Source organism: Erpetoichthys calabaricus, chromosome 14 (assembly GCF_900747795.2).
Source record: "Erpetoichthys calabaricus chromosome 14, fErpCal1.3, whole genome shotgun sequence".
Lineage (NCBI taxonomy): Eukaryota > Metazoa > Chordata > Cladistia > Polypteriformes > Polypteridae > Erpetoichthys > Erpetoichthys calabaricus.
The window spans coordinates 91,873,880-91,901,727 of NC_041407.2; the positions used below are offsets into that span (position 1 = coordinate 91,873,880).

General features: G+C 41.5%; 1 protein-coding gene across 1 annotated transcript in view; it reads right to left on the bottom strand.

The window, feature by feature from the left end:
• Positions 1-472: 472 nt before the first annotated feature.
• LOC114664614 (adenylyl cyclase-associated protein 1-like) overlaps positions 473-27,848 on the bottom strand; it is a 35,479-nt gene continuing 8,103 nt past the window's right edge. Inside the window, exons 9-12 of the mRNA XM_028818799.2 lie at positions 22,515-22,638; positions 18,318-18,400; positions 18,081-18,224; positions 473-1,302 (exon numbers count right to left, since the gene is read on the bottom strand). Of these exons, the coding sequence (XP_028674632.2) occupies positions 1,219-1,302; positions 18,081-18,224; positions 18,318-18,400; positions 22,515-22,638 (435 nt within the window). The 3' untranslated portion in view covers positions 473-1,218. The remainder of the gene's footprint in view (positions 1,303-18,080; positions 18,225-18,317; positions 18,401-22,514; positions 22,639-27,848) is intronic.

The following is a 27,848-nucleotide window of genomic DNA, read 5'->3' on the forward strand; positions in this document are numbered from 1 at the left end:
ACTGCCTTACCTTAACATTTCTTGTTTGTATTTGTCTGTTTTATTTCATTCTGTCTGTTATTAGATGCAACTAAGAAGGCAAATTTCATGTTTTCTTGTGTAAACATGACTAAATAAAGAAACCTTAGACCTTAAACCTTATATGTAATATATATAGGTAATGTAATATGTAAATGTTATACATATTTAATGTGAATTATTCCCTTTTAAATAAATGTGATGTTCATCCATCCATTTAACTTTAGCATTTTTTTTTTGCCGCCCTGTGGTGGGCTGGCGCCCTGCCCGGGGTTTGTTCCCTGCCTTGTGCCCTGTGTTGGCTGGGATTGGCTCCAGCAGACCCACGTGACCCTGTAGTTAGGATATAGCGGGTTGGATAATGGATGGATGGATGGATTTTTTTTGCAAGAAGAAAAATCATTTTGCACAAAACACACAAGAACATTACACAAGGATTAAGAGTTTACCGACATATCTTTATTTCTGGTATTGCGTGCAAGCCTATCAAAAATCAGAACTTTCTGTTTCCGACTCTGGAGTACTTTTGTGCGAGATTCAACAACTGCAAAGCTCAGTGTACTGTACTGTTGTATAACTTTTAGCTTAAAGGTCTAGAATTTTGAGAAAAAAGAAAAATCATTTAGTTGGAACCTAGTAGATACATGTCGCCTAGTGCACCCACAGGAGTCAACACTTTTGTTTTTCTTTTTACCTTTAGAAAAAGAAACATTAAGAAATATGACAAGCAAGAAGAGACTTTTCAGTCCATCAAGTGCATTTGTTTAGATAATAGCTAAGCTGCCCTAATATCTATTCCATATACACTTTAAAGGATGACAAGGTTTCTGCTTCAGTTCCATGCCTCAGAGGTTCAAAGGTTGGATTCTGAATTAAAAAAAAAAAATCAAATAGGGCATCCGTGTCCCCCAAAAAACGTTGCACCAAGACTAGCAGGCCACTTTTTGTGCTGCAGCGCAGCTGTATCTCTGAAAACCATCCAAATCTAAAAAGACTTCGGTTATGCCAAAAGCTTTGAGAAATGGTAACCCTATCTGGATTAATCTCTTATTTATTGTCATGAACGTGGTAAATAATGCAAAATAAATAAATAAATAAAAATAGATAGTATAGATATGAAGATGGGCAGTTTATAAAACATGGTGGTCTAATGGTCAGCCTCGGTTTTCTGGTGGTATCATGCAGCCTTGAGATGTTTCTTTAGCCAGTCATCTCAGTTGCCGTAGTCACCAGTTTTTTTCCATTCCACACAGTCTTGAATTGTTCTGGTACTGGGATCTCCACCTAATAATTAAAATAAAAAAATTAAAATGTATTTTGTCACATACAGTTATCCCACACAGTACAATATGTAGTGAAATTGTTACTTGCAAAACTCTAACATTGTATCATAGGAGAATAGAAAAAATATATAATAACAATGTAAGAGGTTATAAAAATATATAATCAATAATAACAAAGAGTATTAACAACACGGCATCATGTAATTCTAGACACTGTCCTCGTTTAGCATCATGTGGAGGATGGACTTTGGAAAGAAGCTCCTCCTCAGCCTCTCTGAACTTGGTCTTCAAGTTTCCCTGACCGCAGCACAGAGAAGAGGCCATTGTTGGGATGGCTGGTATCTCTCATAATGTCCTGGAAGTTACAGAGTGTACACCAAAGTTGTTCAACTGCTTTCTCTTGAGGGCCAGATTATCAAATATTAAATGTAGGGAGGGCTTGGATCACAGCACTCACATGTGAATGAGAACAACAACACTAATTTAATACGTCGTATCAAAGGGTGTTCACTGACATTAATATTGATAATATAAATCAATATGAATCACACAGGTACAAACAAAATCTTACAACTGTACTCTGAATGGCTTTAATACACTCTATTAATTTGTTATATTTGATATTAATTACATTTTATACATTTGTTACAATCACTTTTAATTTTTAAAAAACAATACATCCACAGGACCACATGTTAAATAACAAAATATCCCCATGTAAGTTAATTTTTTTTTTCTTTACTACTTGTTTATCTTTATATATATTTGACTGATTGAACTCCATTTGTTGGGCAGCACGGTGGCACAGTGGTAGCAAACCTGCCTTGCAGTAAGGAGACCAGGGTTCACATCCCTGTGTGGAATCTGCATGTTCTCCTAAAGTCTGCGTGGGTTTCCTCCCACAGTCCAAAAACACGCAGGTTAGGAGATTTGTTGATCCTTAATTGGCCCTAGTGTATATATGTATGTGTTTGCCCTGCGATGGAGTGGCGCCCTGCCCAGGGTTAGGACCTGCCTTGCACCCTATGTTAGCTGGGATAGGCTCCAGTGGATCCCCGCAGCCCTGACGGACTCTGTTTGTTGTCTAATGACTAAGACTGCACTTACTTGACTTTGCAAGAGCCGTAAAATTAAAGTTCTTAAGAAGTAAAAGCAGTTAAAGAGGGAGATAATGTTAATTTGTATTACATTCATATGCGAGAAGCTTGACTCACATATATAAATTGGAGCAAACATTCTTAGAGGAAAAACAGACAACCTTATAGCATGTGGAAACTGGACCAAGTTCAGGTCACTGATTGAAGCACCGGTTTCCACTCAGATGATTCTTGCATGTCCTTCAATTTTAAAGAGACATAAACTCCTGTTTGGCTTTCAATGCAAACTCTTTTCCCACATCAATTGGATTCTTCAAAAACTTCATCACCTTAGTGAGAATGTCAAAGCTGTCAAACCTGGAAGCAAAGTTTGCCCTAAACTTATCTAAAAATTCTGTCATTGTTATGGGAATTTGTGCAGATGCCGAGATTTTCATTAAATTGTGCAGTGTTTGAAAATGCAGCATTTCCTCTGTAGTCAAATTGTAGCAGTTGCAGAGATGCTAAGATTCACACCATTGCATCATTTTATTGTGGGAACCCCGGGGCACACCCATCCTTGACCCGGCACACACACACTCACACACAGAGACACTGTTAGTGGCACCATGAATAGATCATTATCATTGAAATGTATTAATCAAATAATGATAAAAGAACATACAAGCTCACATATGCAAAGGCCCTCCCCAGCTCCCTGTCAACGATAATAAATTACAACACTAACAGCAAACAGTAAACACTAACATCAATGTCCAAAACAGTTCAGTATAGCAGGGGCAGTTGATGATGGGATGTGTGATTGAAACACCCTGTGAACACTTTCTGAAAGCAATGTAAAGTTTTATCCTACCAGGTTCCTGTTACGGTGTGGGGTTTGAAGTGATTGGATACATCTTCATCTGAGAGAGCATTCACAATCAGTATGAACTCACACGGACAGGTAGGCACAGGACAGCACATACATCCAAACAGAAACTTTAATCCAAGGTGGTCAAGTCGTAATTGTGTGTTGAAGCATATTAACAAACAGACGGATGATGGTGATCTCCTTGGCATTTTTTAGGTTCCTTTTAATAGACATTTATTTATTTATGCCTGTGGCGCCGCCGTGAGTGGCAGCCTTTTCAGCAGCTCTGTGTATGACTGTATATGTATGTGTACTTTTCTACTTTTATTTTTCTATGTTTATTTATTGATCACTCCTACTACTTTATTTTATGTGGATTCCTTCCCTGGACACACTTACTTTTACAACGTGGGCATGGATTCTAACATGCCGAGACTCGCCTATTCAAGTACTCAACTTCGGGCGCTGAGAACAAATGCCAGTGCCGGTGTGGTTCCACATTTACCCGACGAGGTAAGAAGGCGGTATCGTGGCAGCAGAGCCGGCACTAAGCTAAAAAAGAAGCGGCTTGCGAGAAAGTGGCGTTTCAAGCCTTCGGTGCCTTCTGTGATTCTGGGGAATGTAAACTCAATCTCAAATAAGATCGACGAACTGGCTGCGCTGGTGAAAAATGTAAGGACCTAGAGAGAATGCAGTTTGTTGTGTTTTTGCGAAACCTAGCTAAATAACACCATCCCAGATGCCAACGTGGAGCTACCCGGGTGTAGCACAGTTAGAGCGGACAGAGATGCAAGTACCTGTGGTAAGCACAAAGGAGGAGGACTCGCTCTCTATGTTAATACACAGTGGTGTCACTCTGGACATGTTAACGTCAAAATCTCCACTTGCTGCAGGGATATCGAACTGTTGGCCGTAAGTTTACGTCCCTACTATTTGCCCAGAGAGTTTGGACATGTCATTGTTGTTATTGTATACATTCCTCCTCGGGCAGACGAGGAGTCAGCGAGTGACATCATCCATTCCGCTGTTGCTAAGTTACAAACGCAGCACCCTGAGGCGCTTGTGCTAATCGCTGGAGACTTTAACCATGTGACGCTGGACAAAACATTACCTGCATTCTCCCAGTATGTGCACTGTAACACCCGGGGAAATAAGACTATTGATTTACTTTATGCAAACGTTAAAGACACCCCGCTGCCTGCGCTTGGGAAAGCAGATCATAACCTGGTTCTGCTTCAGCCTCACTATAAACCAAAAGTTAGAGTCCTACCTGTAACCACACGATCATTCAGGAAGTGGACTCCGGAGGCTGAGAATACTCTGAAAGAATGTTTTGGAACTACAGACTGGGATATCCTGCAGGGATCTCATAGTGAGAACATTGAGGAAGTTGTTGACTGCACTACTGACTACATCAACTTCTGTATGGACATTGTAGTTCCAGTAAGAACAGTACGCTGCTATGCTAACAACAAGCCATGGATTACAAGTGACATCAAGGGCCTTTTGAATCAGAAGAAAAGGGCTTTTAAAGACGGTGATCAGCATGAGCTCAAGCGCGTGCAGAAGGAACTCCGAGTCCAACTCAGGGCGGCGAAGGAGCAGTACAGGAGAAAGCTGGAGCAGAAGTTGCAGAATAACAGCATGAAGGAAGTGTGGGATGGGATGAAGATCATCACTGGCTGCAGCTCAAAGCGGGGTGCCACCATTGAGAGAGACGTGAAGAGAGCAAACCAAATGAACAACTTTTTTAACAGGTTTGACCACCCTAACCCACTCTCACTCTCACCTCGGAGTACTGCACCCTCCACACATCCTTCTGCTGATACCAGCATAGGAAAGACATCCCCACCCATAATTACAACAGCGCAAGTGAGCAGAGAGCTGAGGAGACTTCGTGCCAGCAAAGCAGCGGGTCCAGATGGAGTATCGCCACGACTGCTGAAGGTCTGTGCATCGGAGCTGGGGGGTCCTCTACAGCGCATCTTCAACCTGAGCCTGGAACAGGGGAGAGTCCCGAGGCTTTGGAAAACATCTTGTATCACCCCAGTCCCAAAGGTATCACGTCCTAGTGAGCTGAATGACTTTCGGCCTGTTGCTCTGACATCACATGTGATGAAGACCATGGAGAGGCTGCTGCTTCACCACCTTAGGCCACAGGTTCAACACGCCCTTGACCCTCTGCAGTTTGCATATCAGGAGAAGGTGGGAGCGGAAGATGCCATCATCTATATGCTACATCGATCCCTCTCTCACTTGGACAGAGGCAGTGGTGCTGTAAGAATTATGTTTCTAGACTTCTCTAGCGCCTTCAACACAATCCAACCTCTGCTCCTTAGGGACAAGCTGACAGAGATGGGATTAGATTCATACCTAGTGGCATGGATCGTGGACTATCTTAAAGACAGACCTCAGTATGTGCGTCTTGGGAACTGCACGTCTGACATTGTGGTCAGCAACACAGGAGCGCCACAAGGGACTGTACTTTCCCCGGTCCTGTTCAGCCTATATACATCGGACTTCCAATACAACTCGGAGTCCTGCCATGTGCAAAAGTTCGCTGATGACACTGCTATCGTGGGCTGTATCAGGAATGGGCTGGAGAAGGAGTATAGGGACCTAATCAATGACTTTGTTAAATGGTCCGACTCAAACCACCTACACCTGAACACCAGCAAAACCAAGGAGCTGGTGGTGGATTTTAGGAGGCCCAGACCCCTCATAGACCCAGTGATCAGCAAAGGTGACTGTGTGCAGATGGTGCAGACCTATAAATATCTGGGAGTGCAGCTGGATGATAAATTAGACTGGACTGCCAATACTGATGCGCTGTGCAAGAAAGGACAAAGCCGGTTATACTTCCTTAGAAGGCTGGCTTCCTTCAACATCTGCAATAAGATGCTGCAGATGTTCTATCAAACAGTTGTGGCGAGCGCCCTCTTCTACGCAGTGGTGTGCTGGGGAGGCAGCATTAAGAGGAAAGACGCCTCACGCCTGGACAAACTGGTGAGGAAGGCAGGCTCTATTGTTGGCATGGAGCTGGACAGTTTAACATCTGTGGCAGAGCGAAGGGCGCTCAGCAGGCTCCTATCAATTATGGAGAATCCACTGCATCCACTAAATAATGTCATCTCCAGACAGAAGAGCAGCTTCAGTGACAGACTGCTGTCACTGTCCTGCTCCACAGACAGATTGAGGAGATCGTTCCTCCCCCAAACTATGCGACTCTTTAATTCCACCAGGGGGGGGTAAACGTTAATATTTAACATTATACATAGTTATTGTCTGTTTTTTCACCTGTATTATTATCATTCTTTAATTTAATATTATTTATTGTATCAGTATGCTGCTGCTGAAGAATGTGAATTTCCCATTGGGATTAATAAAGTATCTATCTATCTATCTATCTATCTATCTATCTATCTATCTATCTATCTATCTATCTATCTAATAGAGCCTGTCTGCTCAATCCTCTTCCCAGTAGCCCCTGAGCCCCCCCGAAGCTGTCCAATAGCGTTATACTGCTGAGGCTGCTGGGAGATGTACAACATTTTAAGCAGCACTGCTACAAACTCATTTGAAAACAAGTCCAGTTTCTTATTAAATCTGTTACATTTTTACACAGGATCACTGACTGTTTTGTCCTTTCCTTGCAAAACAAGATTAAGCCTATTAAAACATTGGAAGGTGTCAGTTGAGAAGAACACTTCTGTCATGAACATCTCCTCTATAGAATTTTGGATATAAATGTCTTCACTTTTTTAAGACGACAACCGCTTAGAAAAGCAATGATCTATCACTTGAGTTCACAAACCCTTTTGAATGTATTGCCCCTACTTATCCATCTAACATTGTTATTCACAAATACATCATTATCCTTCTCTGGCATATCAGACAGGAGTTTGTGAAACAAGAGGTGTTGTTGCCTGGAAGTTACCCTGATGAGATTGATCATCCACCTAACACTGTCTATTGTGTTTTTAACTCATCACAGAGTTTTGGACACAAAAACACGAGTTTGGATGTATCAGGGAATGTGAAGATTTCATATGCAGGGTTAGTTCAGTCAGGCAGGCTGATGGAACCCTTCCAGCCATGAAGGGAGCACCATCTGTTACTAGAAGATTTACTTGTTCCAAACCAAGTCCATTTGTATTATTAGAAAAAAAAACCTTCTGATTTGCCCTGTTGTCTGTCCCTCCAAAGAAATTAGACTGAGCAAGTCCTCACATAAGCACTCCCCATCGAAAAATCTCACATGTGGACATAGTTGTGCATTGTCACCACCTTCAATGGAGTCATCAATAGCTTGCAACATGACATCAACCTTCTTCAATAACTCTATAGAGTTTCAAAACCATTACTTGCTAGTACTGTGCTTCTTACAGAACTCTTCTCACAGTTGTGGTATTGGAAATCGTTATTTTCTGATTGGATTAAATTTGTTGTCAGACATGAATCCCTCTATAGTAGTTCACATACATTCTTTGACAGAATTGGAGTCAATGAACGGTTACTTTCTTTTTTATGAGAATCCATGATGGAGGGAGGCTGATGTATCTTTGTTGCTCAGAATATGATCAAACCATGATAGCTTGTCTGCTTTCTTAGGCTTTGCACTTTACGTCTAGGAGCATCTGGGCCTGCTGGAAAATTTGTGTCAAAGTTTGAGTACTTTGTATTAAAGTGCCTTCTTAAGTTGTATTCTTCAGTGACACTAACATACTCATTACAGAGCAAATATACTGGTTTTAATGAAACAGGTACAAATAGATATTTCTTAGTCCAATCATCCGATCATTATTAAACTGCCTATTTTCATTGTCACCTCTCTTTTTAAGGTACATTTGCATATAATGCACGAAGTACCTGTCAGCATTAAACAACTTGGCCCCCAGGGACAATTTTGTTGAAATGTGGCACCTTTGTCTTTTAATGAAATTGTTGAGGCAGTTCAATTTTCATTCAAATATCTTGAACAGATTGTATCACGCAGTTTTACAAATTCAGAATCTTCCATAGAAAAGCATTAGTGAACTGGTCTTTCTTAATAGATGGAGAAACATCCTGTGCAACTTCAACTGGAAAATACTGTGTTTCAATTTTACCTTAGACAGCGGTGTTACCAACTTGAGTATTTTGCTACTGATGGCAAACAGATTCCCAGTACAAATTAATAAAACATCAGCAGACTGCGTGCACAGGGGAGGAAGTTGCTGTCGCTGGCTGATTGAGCACCTGTGGCAATCCTCTGTCTGCAAGTCTGGTGGAGCACTTGCTCATTCCTCTCCAATAGGACTTTGTTTCTCCTTTATGAAGTCTTTGCAGTGACTTGACTGCAAGTAGAAGAGAACCAGTGCATCTGCATCTCTAACTTTCCGATGCTTTAAGCCATAACAAGTAAGTTAAATGACCTTAACCATAAAAGTATAAAATACAAGAAAGAAAACAAAATGTATCTAGATATGAAGTGCTCTGTTGCGCGTATGCCATTGTGTACATAGAAAATAACATTAACTCAGTACTACATTACACTAAATCAGCCTAACAGCTCTATTATCTACAGATTATAATGATTAACTGTTTCCCTGTCAGTATAATTTACTAGGTTGATCAGGCATCACATTGACAGTCCCGATTTCAGACTATAGATAAGTTAGATAAATAATTAAAGAATACCAACATCTCCCAGTTTTAACAGGACAGTAAAGTTTTTTCAGTGCTGCAAATATTGCTTCTCCAAAACAAACATTGTCAAAATGTTATTACAAAAGTTGGTATGAAATTCCAAGGGGGGGCACTTGATTAACAACTTGTGTTATATTTATCCAGCATTGCAAAGAGAAACAAGAAGCACACAAACACAGTACCAGCATTTCTTTGTTTCCACCTAAACCGCTGTGTGGAATCCTATCTGTTCATCAGTTAGTTTTTTTTTGGAGGGGAGGCCTGATCTCACTCCCTGATGGGGAGATAAAGCAACAAACAAATGACGATGGGCTTTATGCATGGCTATACATGCCACACAAGTATCCCAATTTGGGACTTTGAAAATATTTACCATTAGAGTGCCACATTCACCTGATATTCAGCATGCAATAAAGTTTGCTTTTCACTTTAGTTATTCCCAAACTTTTGTCACTATTATAATCAAATAAGTTTGCCAAGTCCTATATAATAAATCGCTACAGCCAGACATGCTCAAACAATGAATAAGTAAATTACAACAGTTTTTATTTTTTTATTTAGGTTATGTTAATTTGTTATGTTAATTTACAATTGCAAATTGTCACCCTGTGTGAATATGGGGTGTGTGGTGCATGTGTGAGAGAGTGGTCCCTGTTATACACTAAAGTCCTATCCAGTCCTGTTTTCTACCTTTTGCCCAAACCTGGTGAGACTGAGAAGGTTCTAGAACCCCAATCATTCCATTGACAGTTATAATGCCTGCATAGTCCCCAAACACTCTTGAATGTTACATCATGCATACATTTTCTAAGTTCTTTAAGGTTGAGAAAGACATTTTTGTACATATTTGCTAGATAGCAAATAAGAAAAATAGCTAGTGGAATTTCGGCACCTTGTGAAACTTTGGAGCAGAAGCATCTAAATAGAATATGACAGTAAGGGGCAAGGCAAAGAGAACAAGCTGTTTTCTTTTTTTTATTTTATTCAAAGAAAATAACATTCCATACGATTGAGTTTAACTTATACAACGAAGAAGGTAACATTACATGCAACCAAGTCAAACTTAACAAAACAGAATAAAACTCCCACCCCAAGAGAAAGAGAGGAAAGCGAACAGCTAGAGCACATCCCTAAAAATAAAGAAATGTCATTTTCCCCCGATATAAATGCTTATTCTAAAATGTAATTAAGTAGATCTTACCATATTTTAAAAAACCTTTTGAACAGATCATCTAAGTGAGAATGTTATTTTTTCCAGTTTTAAATAGTACTGTATAGAACATCAGTTACCCAATGACTTGTAACAGGTGGGCTTGGATTCTTCCAGTGGAGCAAGATAAGAGTGTGTGCCATTAGTGTTGTAAAGGCAATTGTAATTTGTTTGTCCTTCTCCCCAAACATAGCTGTTAATGGGTTAGGAGTGATTGTGACACCAAGGCTGTCTATTAGACATTTGAAGATTTTTGTCTATAATAATCTTAATTAATTTGGTGCACTTCCAAAACATGTGGCCCAGTTAGGCTGGAGCCACATTGCATAGTTCACAGGTTTAATCTTGGCCTGGATACATTTTGGACAATTTAAAATTAGATAAACTTGATTGACAAAAGATTTTAAGTTGAGTGATTGAATACTTTGTGCATATGGAACTAGTATGTGTACTATGCATGGCTGCCACACCTTTTCTGAGATATTACGTGAGCGATCCTTTCCCCACCGTACCCTAGGATCTTTGAAAGGAAGAGACTTTAATATATTTTTTATATATTATTGAAATGCTACCTGATCAGTATTTCTTCTGGAATAAAAATGGGTGGAAGGTGAGGGAAATTGGGTAGGTTCCTTGTAGCAATGTTTCTGATTTGAAAACAGTGGAAAAACTGTGTTGGTGGGAAGTTAAATTGAAAGTGTAATTGTTCATAAAATGCAAAGTCATTATCTATGTAAAAGTCTTTAAATGTTTGATCCCGAATGCTTTCCAAGCATTAAATAATGTGTAGGTTTGAGAGGGCAGAAAAAGGTGATTGTCATGTAAAGATGCAACAAATATAGGCTTCTCTGTCTTCCATATTCTGAGTGATTGATGGACAATCAGATTATTTGGTATATTGATGATAATTTGTATTTACTACACCAGAAAGCAGGACATATAAAGAAGTACAGAAGGATTTTATTTCCATTGTAGACCAAGCTTGTGTATATTTATCAATTTATGTCCAGGCTTTATAGCTTGTATATTTGATGCCCAGTAATAAAAGTGAAAAGTAGTGCCATACCACCTTCTGCTTTAAGACTTTGTAGAGTCACTCTTTAAATGTGTGGATGTCCCAAATTACAAATAAGTGAGGTTATAATTGAGTCTAATTTCTTAAAGAATGATTTGTTAATGAATATGGGGAAGCTCTGAAATAGAAAAAGAAGCTTGGGAAGGATATTCATGTTGAAAGAATTGATTCTCCCTTCTAATGTGAGATGGAGGGTAGGCCATCTGTCCACATCTTGTTTAATTGTTTCTATACTGACAGCAAAATTTTGTTAAAAAAATCTTTATATTGTTTGTGATGTTTACCACTAGATATTTAAACTGTTCTGATACAATAAATGGATAGATATCCAGTCTAGTATTGCTAGTGCATTAAGTACTACTGGTAAGGAAGTTTGTGGATCTGATATATACAGTATCATATAATTTGCATATAGTCATATTCTCTGTTCGAGTCCTTTTCTGATAATCCCCTTTATCTCTAATGCATTTTGAAAGTGAATGGCCAATGGCTCAATGGCAATTGAAAAAAGCAATGGTGATAGGGAGCATCCTTGTTGAGTACCACATTCGAGTTTGTAGTAGTTTGAGATAATTTTGTTAATACAGGCAGAGGCTTCTGGACTGGTGCAAAATAGTTTTATCAATGCACATATATTTGGGCCAAACTCAAATTTGTGCAATGAGTGTAAAGGTAATCCTATTCAACCATGTCAAATGCTTTTTCTGTGTCCAAAGATAATAAGATCTCTGGTGTATTAGATTTTATGGGTGAGTATATTTCATTAAACAAGGAAGAAGATCAGAAGCTACATATAAGTGTCTATAATAAATCCATTTTCATTTTGTGATATTACAATTCTTTTTACTAGAACTTTGGAGATCATCTTATTATCATTATTTAGAAGAGAAACTCATCTGTATGATGCACATTTTCCTTATTTTTCTTTGGATAGATGGTAATTAATCCTTGGCAAAAGGTTTGAGGTAGAATTTTGTTGTCTCTATTTTCAATAAATGTTGCTACTAATAGGGGAGATAACTTGTTTGAACATTTCTATAAAATTCCACTGGGAAGCCATTAGGGCCTGCTGTTTTCCCACCTTGGAGTGTGTTTATAGCATCCAGTAATTCTGAGAATGTGAGAAGTTTCTTTAGTTCCTCTGCACCAAGTATTTAGCCGTGATATTTGTAATGAATCAAAAAACCCATTAGATTGCGTCTAGTCTTCTTTAAACTGAGCGTAATATAAGGACTTATAGTACTCCCTAAACGTGTCAATGATTATATCTCCATCTGTGTTGGTAATTTCTATAATTATAAATTTCCTGCTTGTGGATTTGTTGAGCTAAGATATTATTGTGCTAAGATATTATTAACTGTTTTCTATTCAAGGAATTTGAATTCTGTGTATTCATGTTTTTCTGCGATGATGAATGCATTTTAAAGTATATCTGCAACCTGGAGTCTCCACCTTGGAGCTCCATGTAGGTGGAGCTAACTTACTCGATAATTCTTGGTACGTTTTGAGTCAAATAAGCCTCCCACTATCCCAGTGTAACTGGGCAGAGGTCTGGAGATCTGCAGCTAGACTGTATTGGCACACACTTAAGTCAACTCCAGCTACTTGGAGTTGGGCCAGATAATTTCTTTTCTGGACTGGTCTTAGCTTGTGGGCCACCAGTTGAGGTGACCTAGTGTGCACTCAATGATGCATTCAGCTGACTGCACCAATCTCTGCAAAGCCTTGTAGTTTCTAAACCAGGCAGTAATAATTCCTGTCATTATATTTTTGATAGTGGATCCATCCATCCATCCATTTTCCAACCCGCTGAATCCGAACACAGGGTCACGGGGGTCTGCTGGAGCCAATCCCAGCCAACACAGGCCACAAGGCAGGAACCAATCCTGCCAACCCACCGCAGGACACACACAAACACACCCACACACCAAGCACACACTAGGGCCAATTTAGAATCACCAATCCACCTAACCTGCATGTCTTTGGACTGTGGGAGGAAACCAGAGCGCCCGGAGGAAACCCACGCAGACACGGGGAGAACATGCAAACTCCATGCAGGGAGGACCCGGGAAGTGAACCCAGGTCCCCAGGTCTCCCAACTGCAAGGCAGCAGCACTAACCACTGTGCCACCGTGCCGCCCATTGATAGTGGATATATAGGAATTCTTTGATATCTGGGAGGGCAGCCTAAAACCCCTAGGCATCGAAGGTTGTAAAATACATTGGTTTGCTTTCTTCACCAAGGTGTCAATGTGCTTGGAACTGGTCAAATCCTCTATGATGTGGACACCATGGTATCTAAAACTGTACTCCCTTTCCACCTGTCTGCTGTTAATTCCAAGGGGGTGGTGGTGCCTCTGTGGTTTTCTCCCAAAGTCCATAATCAGCTCCTTTGTCTTGCTGACATTCAGGAGAAGACTAGTGTAACAGATAGTCCACTTCATTCACATAAGCCTCTTCATTGATGTTAGAGGTCAGGCTCAAAACAGCAAACGTGAAAATGATGACAGAGTCATGTACAACCATGCAGCCATGTGTATAGAGTGAGTACAGCCTTGTGGAGAATGTTTGTTGAGAGTGAGGGGTAATGAAATGTGGCCACTCACTTGAACCTGGTGGATGAGCTTAGAGGGTTTATTGTGTTAAATGCCGAACTATAGTCTGTAAATAGTATTCATACGTAATTCCCTATACCTGTCCAGGTGGGCCAGCACTGTATAAAGGATCAAAGTACATATACAGGCAGAAACTTTTTTTTACCATTATTAAAAATTAGTATTGTGCTTAAGTGTGTCTATTTGAAGGTGTGCCTCATAAAAATAAACTGAATTGAGCTTAGATCTGTGACATGGTGGTGCATTAGTTGGTGCTGCTGCTTCTCATCTCCAGCATCCTGGGTTTTAATCCTAGGCTTAGGAGGCACTGCCTTTGTGGAGTTTGCATGCTCTCCTTGTGTGTGTAGGGGGTTTTCTCAAGATAATCTGGTTTTCCCTCCACATACTAAAGATGGCCTCACATGTATGGTGAGTATGCCAGTTGAAGGTTCCAAGGTTAAAGTAGGCATAAAAATGTATTGGTTAAGGCTATGGACTTCAAACCCTGTGGTTGTGGGTTCATATCCCGCTATTTACACATTGTGACCATGAGCAAGTCACTTCACCTGCCTGTGTTTCAACTGAAAAAACAAAAAAGAAATGTAACAAATCGTAAACCCAAATATGAGTAAAGGCATCAGCCAAATAAATAAACGTAAATGTAAAACTGTTTTCTGCCTTGTTCCCAGTGCTGCCATAACAACGTCAAAGTCATCAACCCTTAACTGGAATAGGCAGAACAAATAGGTGATGGATGAATAAAAATGGGTGAGGTGGAGGTGCAGTGATTTGAATTGCTTCTTTACAAGTTAGAGAGACTCATGTATTGTTGGCATGTTCTCATCATACATGCTAGGTTTCCTTACACATCACAAGGTCATGTATGTTTTGTTAATTGGGTTGTTTAATTTTGCCACAAATAAATGCAGATGTCTGGCATTCGACTAGTGTCTCTTCTGGAGTTGGTTCAGTCCTTGCACTTGGTGCTTCTGAACAGGGCTAGATTAAGGCCAACTGGCCTTTCATTGGTTAACTGACAAGACATTAGGAGTCAATAAGTGCTGAAGATGAATACGAGACTAAATTGTCCCTCATTTATGTGAAGAATTAGTAAAAGAAATAACCAAATAAAGAGCCTAAGGGCAACACAAATCAGATGGTGAGTTAAATGCTAGCCAGACCTACTGAGCTGTGTTTACACTTGACAGAACTAAAACTCTTACACCATAAGGTGGAAACAAATGTGACATCTGACAACAATTTCAATACCAAACGTTTTAACTTTAGTCACTTATCATGCCAAAGAAAGCACCTTTTTAACAATGCAAATAAAGTTGAACGTGGCAGGTAGGGATAATTACCAAAAAAAACCCCCTGAAAACTGAGCAAAGTTGGGTGTGGTAGTTAAAGAGTTAGGGGCATTATTGCCAGCCACTCTTCCCTTGGATCCTAAACAGATTCTTATTTTTCTTAATGGTTAATCCAATACTGCTGCTGGGGTATGTCTTCAACCCAGTGCAACTCCATATTGCACTAGACAGGTTAAGAAAGTGGGTAGAAGGAAGAACAAAAAATGATAGTCATGTGAAAAAGTAAACACACCCCATGGTGATTGCTGATGTTTTCAACATACTTGAACTGACAAACAGTAGATTGTCATTGAAATAAGCAAATTGACAAGGTGTAATTATTCTCATAATCAAAATTAACAAAAATGCAGATTTGTCACATGGACAGAGAAAACACACCTCTACATTTATCACCACTTCAGATCCATTAAATTAGAATCAGGTGTTCCAAATGAGGTACCAAAGATTAGAACCTCCTTAAGGAGTATGCAGGTGGCCCTGTCTTATTTAAACCACAGATGTGTTCTCTTTGGTATTGACATGTGTGGTGTCAACATGCAAGTTCAAAAGAGTTCTCTGAGGCCTTCAGAAAGAAGGTGGTGAAAGCCTAGAAATCTGACATGGTATTAAAAATATTGCTAATCGACAGATCATTCCACTGTAAGGAACATCATCTGTAAGTAGAGCAGACCTCAAACAATTGCTAATTTATTCAGGACTGGCCAGCCCAGCAGATTCAGCTGACTGGTACTAAAAGAAGTCTCTAAGAACCGCACAATTCAGGATCTGCATGTAACTCTTGCAAATATTGGTGTGAAAGTGCATGCATCTACAATCAGGAAGAGACTACACAAATTTGACTTGGATGTGAGGAGTGCCAGGAAAAAGCCTTTGCTGTTTAAAAAGAACAATAAAGCAAGACTAAAGTTTGCCATTGGACATCTTGGCACAGACCCTGCCTTCTGGAACAATGTGCTCTGGACAGATAAATCAAAAAGAGTTGTTTGGAAACAGTAGACATGTTTGACACTATTTCATGGAAAAACCTCAAACAAACTGTCAAGCATAGTGGTGGAAATGTTATGGTTTGGAGTTGCTTTGTTGCCTCAGTCAACTATGAATTCTGCATCATATCAAAGTGTGTTTGAGGAGTATATGAGGCCATTTGTCAGAAAGATGAAGTTGAACCGGAAATGGACATTTCAACATGATAATAATCTAAAACACACTGGCAAATCCACCAAGGAATGGCTCACAAACAAGAAATTGGAATATTATGGCCTAGTCAAAACCCTGATTTAAACCCCATTGAAATGATCTGGGGGATTTGAAATGGGCAGAACATGCAAAAAAAAACCCCACAAACATTTTACAACTGAAGGAATTCCACATTAAGGAGTTGTCAAACATTTCACCAACTCAATGTCAGAGACTGGTGAGAAGTTCTGCAAAACCCCTAAACAAAGTCATTTATGCTAAAGGGCAATACTAGTTTTTGAGGCCATGGGTAGACTTACTTTTTTCTCAGCAGACCATTACACAATTGAAATTTCTTTTGAATAATTTGTTAAAATGGCAATTTTTCCTACTGTGTGAGCACAGTTTGCATTAAGATCTACTATTCATGCATGTTCAAATATGTTGAAAAAGTCAACAATTCCCACAGGGTGTACTTACTTTTTCACATAGCCATATAATCCTGGGTGGAAATATATGAATGTTGGTCTGAGCCCTGATCCCTGTCACGTTATTACAAACTAAATAAAAGACCTATGGAATGTGGAGTGCTAAAATGCAGCAGCACCACCTAAATTGTACAGCCATAATTACTTTCACATATGTTTCACTTCAATAAAACATTGTCCATTAATAGATGTGTTTTTAAAGTGGAAATTGTTATGCAGGGAATCAAACCCAGATCCCACCATGGGCTATAACTGCCTGTGCAATCCATTTAAACTCTTTAATCTGAAACAAGCACTGATTTAATAACATTAGAAAAACATAAACAGATGGCTCTGTTTTCAGGCCCGACCTTAGGCATAGGCGAAGTAGGCGACCGCCTAGGGCCCCGGCGTCCAGGCCCCTGGCCCGCCCCTCCCCTCGTATGTTTAAATCACGTGGGCCAGCGGGGGCGTGTCCGCGTGGGCGGCTGTCTATAAAAGTGGAGCGGTTTGAGTCAAGATTTCTATGGGTCGAACGTTCACATCAGTGAATCAGCCCTCATCATCATTCGTCGAAGAAGAAAGAAGAAGTCAAGATCTCATAAATCCTTCCACCTCGTCAGTGGCAGCAGGTGGCACGGGAGCGGGAAGGCAGAACCGCAATCTGAGTTGCGAGAACGAACGAAACCCCTGTCTGTCAGTATGTCCTCGAAGCGTAAATACGAATCTGGAGCAGCTAAGCGAAAGAAAAAAGCCGATACTGATGCTTTCATTGCGTCTCAGAGAGGAGCTTTGCTCAATTTTGTGAGAGTTGGTGCTGGTAACAGCGGCAGTCGCACTAGCAGCTAACTACTCCGGGCGAAAAAGGGACGCAGGGTGATGACCTCGTAACGTTACAAGAAAACGTCTTCTTGGTCTAATTTTCACGCATTTCGCAGAGCTTCCAGGGGGGCTCCGCCCCCCTCAGGGGGCCCCTGGACCCCCCTTTCGCCTAGGGCCCCATAATACCTAAGACCGGGCCTGCTGTTTCCATAATGTTAACACTGAATGACCTACTAAAACAATACCCATCACTCCCAGCTGACTGATGCACCTCAAGGTATACATTTTTTAAACTGTTTACTAAATAAGGTGCAGAATGTATAGAGGAGATTTGTCAGGCAAAAAGATGGTGACACCAGCCCATGAAAACCAAAAGAAGACAGACATGGCTCAGTACACAAATAGGATTCCTGCACAGAAGGCTACTCACAAATTCCCCATGGGCATCGGGCACCAAGATGTTCATCTCAGATGACTTGGCACTGATGATCTCACACTGTGTAGAATCCTTGCTCAGGTATATGTGACAGCCATCAGTCTTGTTGATTGAGATAGTGGGCACCTTTCCCATCACCTGAAGGTAAGAATACAGTTATGATGAGCACAAAGCAGACAATTAACAAGCAAAATAAAGAAGGCATCCAATCACCCGATTGCACCACCTTACCTGAATTTTTGTATCCTTGCAGTTGATCACATCCACTATCCCAACAACATCATCAAAAACCAAGCCCACCTTTGTACAGTTATCTATAGTAAGAAGAACACAAGAGATGGACCGGTATGTACCAATACACAGAAAATGTAGTGAAAATGGCTGAAGGCTCTGAATGACCAAATGGGACTTAGAGGCTACATATGAGAGATATAGGGGAGAACCCCTGCCCTCTGGATATATATGCATAAACAATTATACTACATTGTATAATGGGAGTAAAAGCTACATTGCAAAGCAAGTTAAATATTCACTAACCAGCCACTTTATTAGGTACACCTGTTCAACAGCTTGTTAATGCAAATATCTAACCAGCCAATTACATGGCAGCAACTCAATGCATTTAGGCATGTAGACACTGTCAAGATGACCAGAGCATTACAATGGGAAAGAAAGGTGATTTAAGTGACTTTGAATGTGGCATGGTTGTTGGTGCCAGACAGGCTGGTCTGAGTATGTCGGAAACTGCTGATCTACTGGGACTTTCACACACAACCAACTCGGGTTTACAGAGAATGGTCCAAAAAAAGAAAAACATCTCCAGTGAGTGGCCCTTCTCTGGATGAATATGCCTTGTTGATCCCAGAGGTGAGAGGAGAATGGCCAGACTGGTTCAAACTGATAGAAAGGCAAGAGTAATTCAAATAAACACTTGTTACAACTGAGGTATGCAGAAGAGCATCTCTGAACACACAACATCTCGAACCTTAAAGCAGACGGGCTACAGCAGCAGGAGACCACACTGAGTGTCACTCTTGTCACCTAAGAACATGTAACTGACAATAGAAGATTGAAGAAAACATGAAAGCATACATCCATCCTGCCGTGTATAAATGTTTCAGGCTAGTGGTAGTGGTGTAATAGTTTGGGGGATTTTCTTGGCTCACTGTGAGCCTCCTAGTACCAGTTGATCATCTTTTAAATGCTAATACCCGAGTATTGTTGCTGATCATGTCCATCTCTTTATAACCACAGTGTAACCATCTTCTGATGGCTACTTCCATCAGGAAAACGCACCATGTCACAAAGCTCAAATCACCTCAAACTGGTTTCTAGAACATGACAATGAGTTCACTGTACTTAAATGGCCTCCACAATCCCCACATCCTACTCCAATAAAGCACCTTTGCAATGTGGTGCGAGCGTCTGGTGGCTGGACCTTCGACCACGGGGCCCAGCCGGGCTCAGCCCGAAGGAGCAATGTGGTTCCGCTCTCTTGTGGGCCCTCCATCTGCAAGAGAGGCCATAGGGGTCGGGTGCAATGAGATATGGGTTGTGGCCGAAGGCGGGAACTCTGGTGTTCCGACCCTCGGTTGCCAAAACTGGCTATTAGGACATGGAATGTTACCTCTCTGGTGGAGAAGGAGCCCGAACTGGTGCGTGAGGTTGAGAGGTACCGGCTAGATATAGTCGGGCTCACCTCTACGCACGGTCTGGGCTGTGAAACCATTCCTCTTGAGAGAGGCTGGACTTTGTTCCACTCTGGAGTTGCTGTGGGTGAAAGGCGGCGGGCAGGGGTGGGCTTGCTTATGGCCCCCCAGCTCGAGGCCTGTGTATTGGGGTTCTCCCCATTGGATGAGAGGGTTGCTTCCCTGCGCCTTCGAGTTGGGGGAAGGACTCTGACTGTTGTTTGCGCTTATGCACTGAATGACAGTTCGGAGTACCCGGCCTTCTTGGAGTACCTGGAAGAAGCACTGCGAGGTGCAGCTCCTGGGGACTCTATCGTCCTGCTGGGAGACTTTAACGCTCATGTCGGCAACGACAGTAAAACCTGGAGGGGTGCGACTGGGAGGAACGGCCTCCCTGATCTAAACTCGAGTGGTGTTCAGTTATTGGACTTCTGTGCTGGCCATGGATTGTCCATAACGAACACCATGTTCCAGCATAAGGGTGTCCATAAGTGCACTTGGTGCCAGGATACCCGAGGTCACAGTTCAATGATCGACTTTGTAATCGTGTCATTGGATCTGCAACCTTATGTCTTGGACACTCGAGTGAAGAGAGGGGCTGAGCTGTCAACTGATCACCACCTGGTGGTAAGTCGGATCAGATGGCGGGAGAGGCTGCTGGACAGACCAGGCAGACCCAAACATATAATGAGGGTCTGCTGGGAATGTCTAGTGGAGGAACCGGTCAGAAAGACCTTTAACTGCCACCTCTGGCAGAAGTTCAACTTTATTCAGAGGGAAGCGAAGGACATTGAGTCTCAATGGGCCATGTTCCGAGCCTCCATTGTCGAAGCAGCAGAATGGAGCTGTGGCTGCAAGGTTGTCGGTGCCTCTCGTGGCGGCAAGGACGAGGTTAACCCTGGGCTCCTCAAGGCTCTGGATGTTGTGGGGCTGTTCTGGTTGACACGTCTCTGCAGCATCGCATGGACATCAGGGGCAGTGCCTCTGGATTGGCAAATCGGGGTGGTGGTCCCCCTTTTTAAGAAGGGTGACCGGAGGATGTGCTCCAACTATAGGGGGATCACACTCCTCAGCCTTCCCAGTAAGGTCTATTCAGGGGTGCTGGAGAAGAGAGTTCGGTTGATGGTTGAATCTCGGATTCAAGAGGAACAATGTGGATTCCATCCCAGCCGTGGAACACTGGACCAGCTCTACACCCTTGCCAGGATACTGGAGGGGGCATGGGAGTTTACCCAACCAGTCCACATGTGCTTTGTGGATCAGGAGAAGGCATTCGACCGTGTCCCTCGAAGCATCCTGTGGGATGTGCTCCTAGAGTACGGGGTACAAGGCTCGTTGTTACGAGCCATTCAGTCCCTGTACAGGAGGAGCAGAAGCTTGGTCCGCATTGCCAGTAATAAGTCGGACTCGTTTCCTGTTGAGGTTGGACTCCGCCAGGGCTGCCCTTTGTCACCGATTCTGTTCATAAGTTTTATGGACAGAATTTCTAGATGCAGCCAAGGAGCGGAGTGGGTATGGTTCGGTGACCTCAGAATCTTGTCTCTGCTATTTGCAGATGAAGCTCTCACTGGAGCGGTTCGTAGCCGAGTATGAAGCACCGGGGATGAGAGTCAGCACCTCTAAATCCGAGGCCATGGTTCTCAGTCAGAAAAGGGTGGAATGCTCTCTCTGGGTTGGGAACACATTACTGCCTCAAGTGGAGGAGTTCAAGTATCTCGGGGTCTTGTTCATGAGTGAGGGAAGAATGGAGCGGAAGGTCGACAGACAGATCGGTGCAGCATCCACAGTAATGCAGGCTCTGCAACGGTCCATTGTGGTGAAGAGAGAGCTGAGCCAAAAGGCGAGGCTGTCGATTTACCAGTCGATCTACGTCCCTACCCTCACCTATGGCCACGAGCTTTGGGTAATGACCGAAAGAACAAGATCGCGGATACAAGTGGCCGAAATGAGTTTTCTCCACAGGGTGGCTGGACTTTCCCTTAGAGATAGGGTGAGGAGTTCAGTTATCCAGGAGTAGAGTCGCTGCTCCTCCGCAATGATAGGAGTCAGTTGAGGTGGTTCGGGCATCTGGTCAGGATGCTCCCTGGACGCCTCCCTGGTGAGGTGTTCCGGGCATGTCCCACTGGGAGAAGGCCACGGGGCAGACCCAGGACACTCTGGAGGGATTATATCTCCCGGCTGGCCTGGGAACGCCTTGGGGTCCTCCCAGAGGAGCTGGAGGAGGTGGCCGGGGAGAGCGAGGTCTGGGCTTCCCTGCTTAGGCTGCTGCCCCCGCGATCCGACCCCGGATAAGTGGTGGATAATGGATGGATGAATGGATGGATGGAATGTGGTGGAACAGAAGACTTGCATCATGGAAGTACAACCAACAAATTGGCAGAAAATGCGCAGTGCTGTCATTTCAATTAAGAACTAAAATCCCTGACGAATGTTTCCGAGCACCTTGTTGAATCTATGCCATGAAGAATTATGGCAGTTCTGAAGGCAAAAGGGGGTGCAACCCAGTACTAGCAAGGTGTACCTAATAAAGTGGCCAGTGAGTGTATATATAATGCTTTTTGTACCATATTTTTCTCATTTGATTGTTTCCCCCATGGTTACTGAAGGGGTATATAAAAGGTCCTGCATTCAGTAAAGAACACAATCCCAGGGAGCAAGACACCCCTGCTGGAGACACACCCAATACATTCAAGTGTCAGTGGAGTGAAGTGTAAGAAAATATTTTCTCTGTTTTACTCACCCAGTGTGATGGAGTTGATTTTGCCTTTTATTTGCAGCGTGCTACCGTGGCATTTAAACATATAGACCACCTGCTTCAGCTCCGTGTTACTGATTACGAGCTCCTGGGTGTCGACTTGGTTCTCCTATTTGGATAGTCAGACCCCAAATAAAAGTGAATGAAGAGAAACACATTTAGTATTCAATGCTTATGTTAGACAACACTTACATAACATTTACTTATTTTAACATTTTATCATTTTTAACTATTTTACTTTTCCTTAATATGATGAAGGTAAATGTGGTGTGATGGGGTCAAGATTTCCTTTGAAGCAATAGTTAATTTCTGCTAAATGTGTGTTGCAATGCTGACCTGTGCAATAGTCAAACCTGACTAGTTCAGGATATTAGCGGATGGATGGCATTAAGAGTCTGTCAAGGCAGCAGGTGCAGGCTCTGCCGAGCTTCGCATATCCCACCCTGCCACTTGCTCTGTATATGCATCTGTTAACTTCATCAATGCATGTACTGTATTTTCTTGAGCAGCCTTAGTCACTAAAAGATGGCAGTATTAGTTGTAGGACAGGAACCAACCCTGGACAGTACAGCCATACACATTCACAGATTCTCCAAGTACCCTAACATGTGCTTGTTTTAGATGTGTATCAGGTTTTACCTCCAGGATTTCCCAGTATTTTGCTGCAGTCATCATACCCTCATAAGCCTTCCAAGGCCTGCTGTAGAGAAGCATCCTGTCAGTCTGATGCTGCCACCACGATGGTGTGTTTTTCATTATGTGCATTGTTTGGAAACATGATGTTTAGTCTGATGGCCACAAAGTTCAATTTTGGTCTCATCTGACCATAAAAACATCTTCCAGATGACTTCAGAGTCTTCAAAGTGACTTCTGGCAAACTTTAGCTGATGTATCATGAGCATCTTTTCTCTTTGCCACTCTGCCATAAAGCCTGGTGTCACACCCAGCAACTGTTGTTGTCTGCGCAGTCCCTCCAATATCACCCACTGTAGCCTGAAACTCATTCAGGGTTCTCAGAAGACTCTTGATGAGTTCCCTCATTGTCTTCTTCCATTTTTGTAGATGGTTTGCTCTAGGTAGATTTATAGCTGTATGGCGCTCTTTGTTTCTTCATGATTGATTTAACTGTATATTCAGTGATTTGGATACTTTCTTTTCTCCATCTGACCTGTGTTTTTAAATTCCCCCTTTTTCAAGAAGTTGCTTGGAGTGTTCTTTTAACTTCATTGTGTAGGCAAGGTCACCATACTTAGTCACTACAAACTGGAACATCCAGATGCAATTAACTGAAATTCAAGACAGGTGACCTTCACTGAACTAATTCTGTGACTTTTAATACCAATTTGCAGTACCAGAGATGATTTATACTGGTATATTGATTGTAGTATGGCCACATTTCCTAAAAAATACATTTCTAGGTAGCCTGCCCCCGTGCTAGATACAGCAAGTCTTTGGTAATCTGGGGAGCAAACCAGTTTTGCCAGAGACAAGGGGAACATGTGCAAACCCGATGCAGACAACAACTAGGCATGTGATCCATGAGGCAGCAGCACCAATCACTGCATGACTCATCAGAGAAAATATAAAAGGAATGTGTAATTGTACAGGAAAACATGAACCAGACTGACAAAAGAGTAAAACAGTAAGATATCAACTGGCACAAGCAGGCATTTGAGTAAACTATATAGTAAGCTAAATTCGTATTTAGCGATATCTCAGAATGAATTTCAGAAATTAATTTCCACAAATCTCAAAATATGTTCCTGTACATTTGAAGAGATCTGCAAACATTTTGAGACATCTTGAATTGCATTTCAGATACCTTAAACTGTACAGACCTACTTTGAAATATTAAAATATTTAAAATGATCTCTTGATATCCATTTGAGATTCTGTCATGTAAAAAAATAAGCACACCCCACAGAAATCGTTGACTTTTTCAACATATCTGAACAGGCAAACATTAGATCTTTGTGCAAATAGTGCCTATAGATTAAGGTGATGTACTTGAATAAATGACACATCAAATTGACATTGGTGTATTCATTCTTATAATCTAAATGAAAAAAAAATGCAGATTTGTTACATGGAAAAAGTAAACACACCCCTACATTTATCACCACTTCAGATCCATTAAATTAGAATCAGGTGTTCCAAATGAGGTTCCAATGATTATAAACTCCTTAGGGAGTATGCAGGTGGGCCATGTCCTATTTATACCACAGATATCAAGGGTCTTTGCTATTGACGTTTTTGGTGTCATCAAGCCCAAATTAAAACAGCTCTCTACCACCCACAGAAAGAAGGTTGTGGATGCCGATGAGTTGGGCGAGGGATTTAAAAAGATCATCAGATTATTTGAAATCAAGCATTCCACTGTAAGGAAAAACATCTACAAGTGGTATACATTTCAAATGACGGAGGACTGCTTGGCCCTGCAAATTCAGCTCAAGACCTGATTGTTTGATACTAAAAGTCATCTCCATGAAACTCAAAAATTCATTGCAGGATCTGCAGGTGTCTCTTGCAACAGTTGGTGTCAAATTGCATGCATCTACAATCAGAAAGTGACTGCACACATTTGACCTGCATGTGAGGTGTACTAAGAAAAAGCCTTTGCTGTTCGAAAAGAATATTAGAGCAACACTAGGTTTTGCCAGTGAACATCTCGGCAAAGACCAGGGGCCTCATGCATAACGCCGTGTGTAGAATAAACACAAAAACATGGCGTACGGACAAAAGCGGAATTGTGTGTACAGACAAAAAATCCAGATGCATAAATCTGTGTGTGCGGCAACTTCCACGTTCTTCCTCTCCATAAATCCCAGTCAGTGTGAAAAGTAACACACATTCACACGTCTGGCGTCTCACCTTGTCTCCTCCCAGGATTACGCCTCTTTGAATATGCAAATCAATATAAATAGCCCTTAAGTTCAGCATTCTGTGAAAAGACAATGGGAGGCAAAGAAAAACAAACTATGTGTTGGTTTAAACAGTGGTGTAAACAACAAAAGGAACTTGACTGATTGACATAAGAGTGTCAGAGAAACTCGAAAGCTCAAGTTCACAAAGTCACACAGTGCCTGAAATAAAAAAGAAGTGGTCAGATATCAAAGTTGCCATGAAAAGGTGAGTCATAGCCCACCATCTGAGTGTCCTATGGAAGCTTATTAGGGTACAGAGAAAAGAAAAAAAAATAGGGACACAGTGGGGAAAAAAAGCTTGAAATGTCAACTTTAATCTAAAAATTTCCACTTTAATCACGTAGTTTATTTTGTCATTAAAGTAGAACGTTTAATTTACTAGTTTCTCAAATCCCATTGTAACTAAAGTAGCACATTAAATGCTTTGTTTTGTATTTGATCTTCTATGTGCTCTATGTGTGTGAATCACTCTACATGCTTCGTAAACGGGCTTTCTCTTCCTCCGACAGAACACAGAATACATTACATTCATGATATCACAGCTTGCTGAACAATTTAAATACTAAGCTGTTTACTTGATATAATTTTCGTGATGATAGGAATTAAAGCATGTATTAAACATGGGAACACAGTGGTGCAGTGATAGTGACGAACTGGCGCCCCATCCAGAGATTGTTCCAGCCTCCCGCAAGATGCTTGCTGTGCCATGTGCAATCTTCAATGAAATAACTGCAGCAGTAATATCTCTTTCAAACATAATAACCCCCAATTCCTGTCCTTACTTTTCTTTCTCCAAGTAACTAATCGCCACACAATCAGCTCTATAATAGATGTAAAGCCATCTGTAAGCTGGGAATGCTGATTCTTCAAAACTTTTAAGGAACATTGAAATATCTTCGTAGTACATGTTTAATTATTCTATCCATCTATCCATCCGGTGTTGCGCCATTCCCAGCAAGCATACAGCGCGAGGTGGGAACAATCCCTGCAACACTGTGTCCTCACATGTTTAATTATTAACAAAACTGATTATTTAAATTATGTTAAAATTTTATCTGTATGATGTAATAAACATACTTTGCTGCATTCCATCTTAAAAATATTATCAAGAGCTCCAAGAAGATAGAGTTTGGAAATCTAAATTGACGTAGAAGCCAGTCGTCATCAAATGTAAATACATGCTTTATAAAGTGGCGCAGGTTGTGTAATATTATAACTGTATCGCAAGTTTACAGTAAGGTAATTGTACTTATAAGTACAAACAGTTCTACCAGGAGCACTTGATGGACTGAGTGCATTTATAGTTCTTGGGATGAAACTGTTTCTGAACCGCGAGGTCCCTACAGGAAAGGCTCTGAAGCGTTTGCTGTATGGGGGCAGTTTAAATAAACTGTGCGCATTGCTGAGGCAGTTTGTGCTTGATGCTGTATACCAATAATTCTTTTTCTGATCAGCTGCTGTAGAGCTGTGATTCCACACTCAGATATAGTGGGATAAATACTCTGAGTGGTGCAGTAAGAGTAACAACACTAAAGTAGATATGATATCTGGAATAGATTGGCCATTCCGTGGACCATTATATTGTTACAGGTTAATTACAATCAGATGCCTTAAATTAATAAACGATATGTGGTTAATTTCAGTGTATTTGATGAAGCCGTGTCAGGGATGTGGATCTAAAAAAAGAAGGGGAACCCACACTGGAGCAAAAGCACTGCTTTGACGCTGGGTGCCGCCAGTTTGCAAAACTGAGCGGAGGACTTGAGTATGCCAGGGACTGAGCTGGTGTGAAAATGTGCATGGCTTTACGGCAAGTTTAGTTTTTATAAGCAATGTGAGCGTGGAAACGGGCGTACAGGACATTTTTGTGCATACACACCATTTATACATGAGGCCCCAGGTGTTGTGGAACAATGTGCTCTGGACAGTAAAATTAAATAGACTTGTTTAGCCACAGTAACAGTAGACAGAATTTCAGAAGAACCATATACCAAGTGTGAAGCATGATGTTAGAAATATGCATTATGGTTGCTTTGCTGCCTCAGAGCCGGGGCAGCTTGCAGTCACCGAGCCAACAATCTGTCCAAAAGGTGATGCTGAACCGGAAATGGGCTTTTCAACATGATAATAACCTAAATCTCACTGGCAAATCCACCAAGGAATGGCTCTAAAAGAAGAAATGGAGTGTTATGGAGTGGCCTAGTCAAAACCCTGATTTGAATCACAGTGAAATGTTTTTTTTTTCGGTGAAATGAGCAGGACTTGCAAGAAACCCCACAAATATCTTGCAACTAAAGGAATTTTGCATGGAGGAGTGGTCCAAAATTTCATCGAGCTGATGACATAGTCTGGTGAACAGTTCTGCAAAACACCCACAGTAAGTAATTTCTGCCAA